At 54.1% G+C, this 12500-nt stretch overlaps 1 protein-coding gene across 1 annotated transcript in view; it reads right to left on the bottom strand.

Moving 5' to 3' along the window:
* Window positions 1-5401, bottom strand: part of sgcd (sarcoglycan, delta (dystrophin-associated glycoprotein)) — a gene marked incomplete at both ends in the record, with an annotated part of 84088 nt that extends 78687 nt beyond the window's left edge. The window contains one exon of the mRNA XM_084445731.1: window positions 5096-5401. Within this exon, the coding sequence (XP_084301857.1) occupies window positions 5096-5401 (306 nt within the window). The remainder of the gene's footprint in view (window positions 1-5095) is intronic.
* Window positions 5402-12500: the final 7099 nt, after the last annotated feature.

The following is a 12500-nucleotide window of genomic DNA, read 5'->3' as shown; positions in this document are numbered from 1 at the left end:
CCTTAACCAATCACAGCCCAAAGACACCCCTTAACCAATCACAGCCCAAACACACCCCCCTTAACCAATCACAGCCCAAACACACCCCCCTTTACCAATCACAGCCCAAACACACACCCCTTAACCAATCACAGCCCAAACACACACCCCTTAACCAATCACAGGCCAGACACACCCCCCTTAACCAATCACAGCCCAGACACACCCCTCTACCAATCACAGCCCAAACACACCCCCTTAACCAATCACAGCCCAGACACACACCCCTTAACCAATCACAGCCCAAACACACACCCCTTAACCAATCACAGCCCAAACACACACCCCTTAACCAATCACAGCCCAAACACACACCCCTTAACCAATCACAGCCCAAACACACCCCCCTTCACCAATCACAGCCCAAACACACCCCCCTTAACCAATCACAGCCCAGACACCACCCCCTTAACCAATCACAGCCCAAACACACACCCCTTTACCAATCACAGCCCAAACACACACCCCTTAACCAATCACAGCCCAAACACACACCCCTTAACCAATCACAGCCCAAACACACCCCCCTTAACCAATCACAGCCCAAACACACACCCCTTAACCAATCACAGCCCAAACACACACCCCTTAACCAATCACAGCCCAAACACACCCCTTAACCAATCACAGCCCAAACACACACCCCTTAACCAATCACAGCCCAAACACCCCCCCCACCAATCACAGCCCAAACACACACCCCTTAACCAATCACAGCCCAAACACACACCCCTTAACCAATCACAGCCCAAACACACACCCCTTTACCAATCACAGCCCAAACACACACCCCTTAACCAATCACAGCCCAGACACACACCCCTTTACCAATCACAGCCCAAACACACACCCCTTAACCAATCACAGCCCAAACACACCCCCCACCAATCACAGCCCAAACACACACCCCTTAACCAATCACAGCCCAAACACCCCCCCCACCAATCACAGCCCAAACACACCCCCCCCACCAATCACAGCCCAAACACACACCCCTTAACCAATCACAGCCCAAACACACACCCCTTAACCAATCACAGCCCAAACACAACCCCCTTAACCAATCACAGCCCAAACACACACCCCTTAACCAATCACAGCCCAAACACACACCCCTTAACCAATCACAGCCCAAACACACACCCCTTAACCAATCACAGCCCAAACACACCCCCCTTAACCAATCACAGCCCAAACACGCCCCCCTTTACCAATCACAGCCCAAACACACCCCCCTTAACCAATCACAGCCCAAACACACCCCTTAACCAATCACAGCCCAAACACGCCCTCCTTAACCAATCACAGCCCAGACACACACCCCACCAATCACAGCCCAAACACGCCCCCGTTAACCAATCACAGCCCAAACACACCCCCCTTAACCAATCACAGCCCAGACACACCCCCCACCAATCACAGCCCAAACACACCCCCCACCAATCACAGCCCAAACACACACCCCCCACCAATCACAGCCCAAACACACACCCCTTAACCAATCACAGAACAAACACACACCCCTTTACCAATCACAGAACAAACACCCCCCCCCCCCTTTACCAATCACAGCCCAGACACACACCCCTTAACCAATCACAGCCCAGACACACCCCCCTTAACCAATCACAGCCCAAACACACACCCCTTTACCAATCACAGAACAAACACACACCCCTTAACCAATCACAGCCCAGACACACACCCCTTAACCAATCACAGCCCAAACACACACCCCTTAACCAATCACAGCCCAAACACACACCCCTTTACCAATCACAGAACAAACACACCCCCCTTAACCAATCACAGCCCAGACACACACCCCTTAACCAATCACAGCCCAAACACACACCCCTTAACCAATCACAGCCCAAACACACACCCCTTTACCAATCACAGCCCAAACACACCCCTTAACCAATCACAGCCCAAACACACACCCCGACATTCAAGGTTAATCAAAGATAAGAATGTACAGAGCAGTAACGAGTCAGAACACATTCATATTCATGTTATCTCTCGTCGTCGCATTTGTTTGCTGTTGTCTCAGGTGTTGTTGGGGCGCATATTGATGACATCGTTAGGGAATAGCTTCCCTATACTGTCATTTAATACAGGTAGTCATGAATCAAGTTCTTTGTGTGCATACAGCCCAGTGATCTGTGCATAAGTGCAGAAATAAACTAGAGGGGCTTGAACTCAAAGAGTGCAGACCTCCGCCCCCCAACTGCTCTCCCCCTTCCACGCCCCCCCCCTCTACCTTTCCTCCCACCTCCCACCTCCACCTCTCATGTGCTGTGCTCTCCTACTGGCGTTTCAATTGGTTACTGTAGCACCACCTGTAGTTTCCTCTTTCTGCTTGGCATCCTTCCTCTCCAATTTCCAGAGCGTTGCTAGTTTTGTGAAGACTTCCCATTCACATCCATTAACAGCCAAGCAGAGCAGTAGTGGAGGGAGGAGTGGGCTGGTTCAGAGTCTGCAGACAGTAGTTTACAAGATGTACATTTGAGATGGGAGTTATACAGCCAATGACATGTTAAATCTATAGGCGAGATATAGTTTTCTATGAAGTCAATCATTTTAATGTGCACACACTTTATTTTCTTCCACCTGAAAGTGTCTGCAGTTTACTTTGAATGCTTGAAGTTAATATTATCGTTTAAATGCAAGTTACACTAGTCTATATAACAGGTATCACTGTGTTGCTTGGCAGTATTGTCTTTACGCTCACTTGCCCATGCTGGGTTTGATCTTGGCTGTACAGAAATCCTCACACTTCACACTAACAGATAGTATACATAAAGCATTAAACATGGTTAAACATAGCGGACTCTATTGAGGTAGCCTACAGAATGCATCGCTTCAACTATCCGAACGAATGAGAAATATAACGTTATGGTGCATTTCATTTGTCTCGGGAGGTGCGAGTGGGAACTGGTAATGGTCACTCCTGAGGTGAGCGCTCCAGTTGCAACTACTGATCTCATTATCAACAGCTAACTAGCTAACTAACTAGCTCCAGCTCTAGCCTTTGTTAGCAAACAAGTTGATAACAATGTACTAAGTGGTATTGTGCGCACAAAACACCATAATCAGCAATAGCTTTAGCAGCTTGTTTGTCGCTCTCTACATTGCATCCAGTAGTCTCGTCAGGCGCAAGGAGAAATTTAAATATTGCACTCTCGTGGTTAATTGCTTAAATAACAGCTAGGGGGCGTTGTTAGGCACGACGCGAAGCGGAGTAAAACCCCCCTAGCTGTTATAAAATCACTATAACACACGGCCTACAGTGGTTTATTGCTTTTATACAACGGTTACTACAGCTATTAGTGTAAAATAAACACACAGCAATGTAAAATATTAACATTTATTCAAAACGAAGCATCATTCCCTCAATTCCGCCGAGCAAAATAGTTCCCCTAACAAACGGGTTGCCAAGCAACAACAACAACTACAATGCATTGGATCAAATGGGAGGCGCGTTAATACTGAAAATGGAATGATATGCGGTCCCAGGTGTGTGTTACAAAGTATTTTAACATGGCTTCCAGCCAATCAGAATCAAGAAGCAGAACAAACCGTTGTATAACAGGACGTAACTCACCCCACGCTGCTTCAGTAGCCTGTCCTCCCTGTAGCCCTCACCCTCCCAATGAGGGGGAACCATGATGTTTTTGTAAATCACAGAACGAGGAAGCTAGCGAGCAGCATGCCGCTGTACGCCACAGGTAGACACGGCGGAATCTCATATCACAACAGAATAGCTTTTATGTTTTATGTTTTTGCACGGCCACCAAAAAAACGCATCATTCATTTCTAATGTGCCATTTCTGTTGACGGACGAACTAATGGGGATGAAAATGGCGTCTGTGAGTGCCGTGAATCGTGAAAACGTCATCATGAGAAGGATGCTAAGCCTCTCGGTGTCCCTGGATGTCCCAGGCTGGGGACGCAGCGCCTCGTCTCTCCGCTACCCTTGGCTCTGCCCTTGTACTGGCTTCCTCAATTTCAAGTCTAGAGCTACACATCCTCACTGATCTGCTGATAAAAAAGTTTCAATCTCTCGTTTCACACATACTTAGCTCCTACTTGCCTTGTGACACGCACACACACACACACACTCTCTCTCTCTCACACACACACACACTCTCTCTCTCTCTCTCTCTCTCTCTCACACACACACACACACACTCTCTCTCTATCTCACACACACACACACTCTCTCTCTCTCTCTCTCACACACACACACACACACACTCTCTCTCTCTCTCTCACACACACACACACACACACACACTCTCTCTCTCTCTCTCTCTCTCTCTCACACACACACACACACACACACACACTCTCTCTCTCTCACACACACACACACTCTCTCTCTCTCTCTCTCTCTCACACACACACACACACCCCCCTCCACCCCATGCAGGGGTAGTGGATAGGTACTCTACAGGTGATGCCTGGCGGTGCTCCGGAGGTGTGCGCTGCTACGCTCTGTCCTGATGGCTATCTGTGGAATTGGCTCTGGGAGCGCTTGGCAGGGTCTGATTCAGGCCTGATCCACTCAAACAGGAGCCAGCGGCAAATCATCCATCAAGAGACGCGCTGTGTTGTTAGAGGAAGGAGAGGAGAGAGAGAGAGAGCGGGAGAGAGCGATGGACAGAGATAGAGAGAGATGAGAAATGGGGGTAGATAGAGAGACGGAGAACGATGAGAGAGCTGCGACTGATGGAGAGAGAGGGAGAGAGAGAGAGAGAGAGAGAGAGAGGAGAGAAATGAGAAGAGGATGAGGGACAAAGAGGTTGAGAGATCGAGTGAAGCGAAAGAGAGAGACTGAGAGAGAGAGAGAGAGAGAGAGAGTGAGAGAGAGAGAGAGAGAGAGAGAGAGAGAGAGAGAGAGAGAGAGAGAGAGAGAGAGAGAGGGGGAAGTGAGAGATAAAGAAAGATATATCTATTCCTGTCCTCTGCCTCCACATGGCCCTCCTCAGGAGTCTCCCCCTCGGGGCCTCCCTGTCCGGGGGCGCTGTGTGCCTGACCTCTAACCTCTGACCTCTCCCGTGGTCCCTGCCCCCCCCACGCGCCCCTCTTCCCCGGGCAGCTCAGAGCACCAACTCCCCCCGATGGTCCCAGCACGCCCAGGGACACCTGCGCCCAAAGAGAGACGCCTGGCCCGCTCCGGTTCCACCTCGGTTCCACCTCCCGCTCCGGTTCCACCTCGGTTCCACCTCGGTTCCACCTCCCGCTCCGGTTCCACCCCCGATTCCCATCTCTGGTCAACCAATCCCTGCCCAGGGCTGGGGAGGTCAAGGTTCTCCCGTTCCTCCTCGGCTATAAGCCCGGTCTTCACTCCGGTCATCGCCGGTTCGTGCCGTAACCGTTGCAGTAACTACCCGTGTCTCCACTCTTAGTGTGTTCCTAATGTTCCTCATCACTGGGGTGCCTATGACCTATGACCTATGACCTACCTGGGGATGATTCCAGAAAGCGCGTTTAGTGGAAACGTGTTTGCTATCCTTGAGATTCGATTCAATTCAATTCAATTCAATTCAATTCAATTCAATCTCAGGGTTAGCAAACTCAGAGTTTTCACTAAACTTTTTTTCTGGTATCACCCTCAGGTCTCTCCTTCTGCCTCAGGACCGTCTCCCTGGACCCTGCTGGTCTCTCTCCAGCTCTCCCATGGGGTCCCTCTGTCCTGCTGGTCTCTCTCCAGCTCTCCCACGGGGTCCCTCTGTCCTGCTGGTCTCTCTCCAGCTCTCCCATGGGGTCCCTCTGTCCTGCTGATCTCTCTCCAGCTCTCCCTGGGGTCCCTCTGTCCTGCTGGTCTCTCTCCAGCTCTCCCACGGGGTCCCTCTGTCCTGCTGGTCTCTCTCCAGCTCTCCCATGGGGTCCCTCTGTCCTGCTGGTCTCTCTCCAGCTCTCCCATGGGGTCCCTCTGTCCTGCTGGTCTCTCTCCAGCTCTCCCATGGGGTCCCTCTGTCCTGCTGGTCTCTCTCCAGCTCTCCCATGGGGTCCCTCTGTCCTGCTGGTCTCTCTCCAGCTCTCTCTGCCTGTTTCCCAGGGATCGTTCATGACTGACCCACTGGGCTCGAACTCACCCAGCGTCTCTGAGTTCTGCATTTGGGTTCAAACGACAACAGCTCCTAAAAATATCAGTCCAGTTGAATGAACCTGGCGTCTGAACTCGGGGTCCTCCCTCCGTCTGAGGTGACCCCGCTATAAGAGACAGCAGGGTCCTCACTCCGTCTGAGGTGACCCTGCTATAAGAGACAGCAGGTCCCCACTCCGTCTGAGGTGACCCCGCTATAAGAGACACACAGGGTCCTCACTCCGTCTGAGGTGACCCCGCTATAAGAGACAGCATGCCCTCACTCCGTCTGAGGTGACCCCACTCCGTCTGAGGTGACCCCGCTATAAGAGACACACAGGGTCCTCACTCCGTCTGAGGTGACCCCGCTATAAGAGACAGCAGGTCCTCACTCCGTCTGAGGTGACCCCGCTATAAGAGACAGCAGGTCCTCACTCCGTCTGAGGTGACCCCGCTATAAGAGACAGCAGGGTCCTCACTCCGTCTGAGGTGACCCCGCTATAAGAGACAGCAGGGTCCCCACTCCGTCTGAGGTGACCCCGCTATAAGAGACAGCAGGGTCCTCACTCCGTCTGAGGTGACCCCGCTATAAGAGACACTCCGTCTGAGGTGACCCCGCTATAAGAGAGACTCCGTCTGAGGTGACCCCGCTATAAGAGACAGCAGGTCCTCACTCCGTCTGAGGTGACCCCGCTATAAGAGACAGCAGGGTCCTCACTCCGTCTGAGGTGACCCCGCTATAAGAGACAGCAGGTCCTCACTCCGTCTGAGGTGACCCTGCTCCGTCTGAGGTGACCCCGCTATAAGAGACACTCCGTCTGAGGTGACCCCGCTATAAGAGACACACAGGGTCCTCACTCCGTCTGAGGTGACCCCGCTATAAGAGACAGCAGGGTCCTCACTCCGTCTGAGGTGACCCCGCTATAAGAGACAGCAGGGGGTCCCCACTCCGTCTGAGGTGACCCCGCTATAAGAGACACACAGGGTCCTCACTCCGTCTGAGGTGACCCCGCTATAAGAGACACACAGGGTCCTCACTCCGTCTGAGGTGACCCCGCTATAAGAGACAGCATGTCCTCACTCCGTCTGAGGTGACCCCGCTATAAGAGACAGCAGGTCCTCACTCCATCTGAGGTGACCCCGCTATAAGAGACAGCAGGGTCCTCACTCCGTCTGAGGTGACCCCGCTATAAGAGACACACAGGGTCCTCACTCCGTCTGAGGTGACCCCGCTATAAGAGACAGCAGGGTCCTCACTCCGTCTGAGGTGACCCCGCTATAAGAGACAGCATGTCCTCACTCCGTCTGAGGTGACCCCGCTATAAGAGACAGCAGGTCCTCACTCCGTCTGAGGTGACCCCGCTATAAGAGACACACAGGGTCCTCACTCCGTCTGAGGTGACCCCTCTATAAGAGACACACAGGGTCCTCACTCCGTCTGAGGTGACCCCGCTATAAGAGACAGCAGGTCCTCACTCCGTCTGAGGTGACCCCGCTATAAGAGAGACTCCGTCTGAGGTGACCCCGCTATAAGAGACATCAGGTCCTCACTCCGTCTGAGGTGACCCCGCTATAAGAGACAGCATGTCCTCACTCCGTCTGAGGTGACCCCGCTATAAGAGACAGCATGTCCTCACTCCGTCTGAGGTGACCCCGCTATAAGAGACATCAGGTCCTCACTCCGTCTGAGGTGACCCCGCTATAAGAGACAGCATGTCCTCACTCCGTCTGAGGGGACCCCGCTATAAGAGACACACAGGGTCCTCACTCCGTCTGAGGTGACCCCGCTATAAGAGACAGCAGGTCCTCACTCCGTCTGAGGGGACCCCGCTCCGTCTGAGGTGACCCCGCTATAAGAGACACTCCGTCTGAGGTGACCCCGCTATAAGAGACAGGGTCCTCACTCCGTCTGAGGTGACCCCGCTATAAGAGACAGACTCCGTCTGAGGTGACCCCGCTATAAGAGACAGCAGGGTCCTCACTCCGTCTGAGGTGACCCCGCTATAAGAGACAGCAGGTCCTCCCTCCGTCTGAGGTGACCCCGCTATAAGAGACAGCATGTCCTCCCTCCGTCTGAGGTGACCCCGCTATAAGAGACAGACAGGGTCCTCAATCCGTCTGAGGTGACCCCGCTATAAGAGACAGGGTCCTCACTCCGTCTGAGGTGACCCCGCTATAAGAGACACTCCGTCTGAGGTGACCCCGCTATAAGAGACACTCCGTCTGAGGTGACCCCGCTATAAGAGACACTCCGTCTGAGGTGACCCCGCTATAAGAGACACTCCGTCTGAGGTGACCCCGCTATAAGAGACACTCCGTCTGAGGTGACCCCGCTATAAGAGACACACAGGGTCCTCACTCCGTCTGAGGTGACCCCGCTATAAGAGACAGCCGTGTCCTCACTCCGTCTGAGGTGACCCCGCTATAAGAGACAGCAGGTCCTCCCTCCGTCTGAGGTGACCCCGCTATAAGAGACAGCAGGTCCTCACTCCGTCTGAGGTGACCCCGCTATAAGAGACAGCAGGTCCTCACTCCGTCTGAGGTGACCCCGCTATAAGAGACACTCCGTCTGAGGTGACCCCGCTATAAGAGACAGCAGGGTCCTCCCTCCGTCTGAGGTGACCCCGCTATAAGAGACAGCAGGGTCCTCACTCCGTCTGAGGTGACCCTGCTCCGTCTGAGGTGACCCCGCTATAAGAGACAGCAGGTCCTCACTCCGTCTGAGGTGACCCCGCTATAAGAGACAGCATGTCCTCACTCCGTCTGAGGTGACCCCGCTATAAGAGACAGCAGGGTCCTCACTCCGTCTGAGGTGACCCCGCTATAAGAGACAGGGTCCTCACTCCGTCTGAGGTGACCCCGCTATAAGAGACAGCAGGGTCCTCACTCCGTCTGAGGTGACCCCGCTATAAGAGACAGCAGGGTCCTCACTCCGTCTGAGGTGACCCCGCTATAAGAGACAGCATGTCCTCACTCCGTCTGAGGTGACCCCGCTATAAGAGACAGCAGGGTCCTCACTCCGTCTGAGGTGACCCCGCTATAAGAGACAGCATGTCCTCACTCCGTCTGAGGTGACCCTGCTATAAGAGACAGCATGTCCTCACTCCGTCTGAGGTGACCCCGCTATAAGAGACACTCCGTCTGAGGTGACCCCGCTATAAGAGACAGCAGGTCCTCACTCCGTCTGAGGTGACCCCGCTATAAGAGACAGCATGTCCTCACTCCGTCTGAGGTGACCCCGCTATAAGAGACACACAGGGTCCTCACTCCGTCTGAGGTGACCCCGCTATAAGAGACACTCCGTCTGAGGTGACCCCGCTATAAGAGACACACAGGGTCCTCACTCCGTCTGAGGTGACCCCGCTATAAGAGACAGCATGTCCTCACTCCGTCTGAGGTGACCCCGCTATAAGAGACACTCCGTCTGAGGTGACCCCGCTATAAGAGACAGCAGCGTCCTCACTCCGTCTGAGGTGACCCCGCTATAAGAGACAACATGTCCTCACTCCGTCTGAGGTGACCCCGCTATAAGAGACAGCACGTCCTCACTCCGTCTGAGGTGACCCCGCTATAAGAGACAGCAGGTCCTCACTCCGTCTGAGGTGACCCCGCTATAAGAGACATCAGGTCCTCACTCCGTCTGAGGTGACCCCGCTATAAGAGACAGCATGTCCTCACTCCGTCTGAGGTGACCCTGCTATAAGAGACAGCAGGGTCCTCACTCCGTCTGAGGTGACCCCGCTATAAGAGACAGACTCCGTCTGAGGTGACCCCGCTATAAGAGACAGCAGGGTCCTCACTCCGTCTGAGGTGACCCCGCTATAAGAGACACACAGGGTCCTCACTCCGTCTGAGGTGACCCCGCTATAAGAGACAGACTCCGTCTGAGGTGACCCCGCTATAAGAGACAGCATGTCCTCACTCCGTCTGAGGTGACCCCGCTATAAGAGACAGCATGTCCTCACTCCGTCTGAGGTGACCCCGCTATAAGAGACACACAGGGTCCTCCCTCCGTCTGAGGTGACCCCGCTATAAGAGACACACAGGGTCCTCACTCCGTCTGAGGTGACCCCGCTATAAGAGACAGCATGTCCTCACTCCGTCTGAGGTGACCCCGCTATAAGAGACAGCAGGTCCTCACTCCGTCTGAGGTGACCCCGCTATAAGAGACACACAGGGTCCTCACTCCGTCTGAGGTGACCCCGCTAGAAGAGACAGCAGGGTCCCCACTCCGTCTGAGGTGACCCCGCTATAAGAGACAGCATGTCCTCACTCCGTCTGAGGTGACCCCGCTATAAGAGAGACTCCGTCTGAGGTGACCCCGCTATAAGAGACAGCATGTCCTCACTCCGTCTGAGGTGACCCCGCTATAAGAGACAGCATGTCCTCACTCCGTCTGAGGTGACCCCGCTATAAGAGACACACAGGGTCCTCACTCCGTCTGAGGTGACCCCGCTATAAGAGAGACTCCGTCTGAGGTGACCCCGCTATAAGAGACAGCAGGGTCCACACTCCGTCTGAGGTGACCCCGCTATAAGAGACACACAGGGTCCTCACTCCGTCTGAGGTGACCCCTCTATAAGAGACAGCAGGTCCTCACTCCGTCTGAGGTGACCCCGCTATAAGAGACACTCCGTCTGAGGTGACCCCGCTATAAGAGAGACTCCGTCTGAGGTGACCCCGCTATAAGAGACAGCAGGGTCCTCACTCCGTCTGAGGTGACCCCGCTATAAGAGACAGCATGGTCCTCACTCCGTCTGAGGGGACCCCGCTGTAAGAGACAACGCGGTCCGTCTGAGGTGACCCCGCTATAAGAGACAGCAGGGTCCTCACTCCGTCTGAGGTGACCCCGCTATAAGAGACAGCAGGGTCCTCACTCCGTCTGAGGTGACCCTGCTCCGTCTGAGGTGACCCCGCTATAAGAGACACACAGGGTCCTCACTCCGTCTGAGGTGACCCCGCTATAAGAGACACACAGGGTCCTCCCTCCGTCTGAGGTGACCCCGCTATAAGAGACGGCAGGGTCCTCACTCCGTCTGAGGTGACCCCGCTATAAGAGACAGCAGGGTCTTCACTCCGTCTGAGGTGACCCCGCTATAAGAGACAGCACGTCCTCACTCCGTCTGAGGGGACCCCGCTATAAGAGACACTCCGTCTGAGGTGACCCCGCTATAAGAGACACACAGGGTCCTCACTCCGTCTGAGGTGACCCCGCTATAAGAGACAGCATGTCCTCACTCCGTCTGAGGTGACCCCGCTATAAGAGACAGCAGGGTCCTCCCTCCGTCTGAGGTGACCCCGCTATAAGAGAGACTCCGTCTGAGGTGACCCTGCTATAAGAGAGACTCCGTCTGAGGTGACCCCGCTATAAGAGAGACTCCGTCTGAGGTGACCCCGCTATAAGAGAGACTCCGTCTGAGGTGACCCCGCTATAAGAGACAGCAGGGTCCTCACTCCGTCTGAGGTGACCCTGCTATAAGAGACACTCCGTCTGAGGTGACCCTGCTATAAGAGACAGCAGGTCCTCACTCCGTCTGAGGTGACCCCGCTATAAGAGACACACAGGGTCCTCACTCCGTCTGAGGTGACCCCGCTATAAGAGACAGCATGTCCTCACTCCGTCTGAGGTGACCCCGCTATAAGAGACAGCAGGGTCCTCACTCCGTCTGAGGTGACCCCGCTATAAGAGACAGCAGTGTCCTCACTCCGTCTGAGGGGACCCCGCTATAAGAGACAGCGCGCTTCATTACTCCACCCTGGTCGCCCTGCTACTGTCCACAGCTATAGATTTCCTATTAACGTCATATTCATCAGAGCAGCCCCGCCCAGGGCAGCAGCCCCGAGACGCCTATGGAGTTGCTGAATCAAGCGTCCCAGCGACAATGATTGAGGTGGGAGGCCATCTGTGCCTCTACCCCCCGTCCCCGTCCCCCCCCCCCCCCCCCCCATGGAGGGGAAATGGATGGGCTGTGATCGAAAACCTATCAGAGCAATTATCGCTGCTTAATAACTAATCATTCACTTTTAATTACGAGCAGCTACACTTTTTTGTGTGTTGAGCTGATTCGGGAGCGGCTGAGAGCGGGCGGGGGAGGCGGTGACTGTCACGCTCACGTGTGTGTGTGTGTGTGTGTGTGTGTGTGTGTGTGTGTGTGTGTGTGTGTGTGTGTGTGTGTGTGTGTGTGTGTGTGTGTTAGACGTTGAATGACAGGGCTGTTGAGGAAAGGCAATGTTCTGCAGTTGACCTGACACTTCACGTCTTCACATCCCACAAAACTGTTTTGCTTTGTTTTGTAAGACAGAGCTAAAAACTGCCACGGTGCCTTCCCCCATCACTGTCATCTCCTCTCTCTCTCTCTCTCTCTCT

This window comes from Borostomias antarcticus (assembly GCF_949987555.1).
Source record: "Borostomias antarcticus genome assembly, chromosome: 1".
NCBI classification, from domain to species: domain Eukaryota; kingdom Metazoa; phylum Chordata; class Actinopteri; order Stomiiformes; family Stomiidae; genus Borostomias; species Borostomias antarcticus.
Note: the sequence above shows the minus strand (reverse complement) of the source record. Positions and strands in the feature narration are given on the sequence as shown.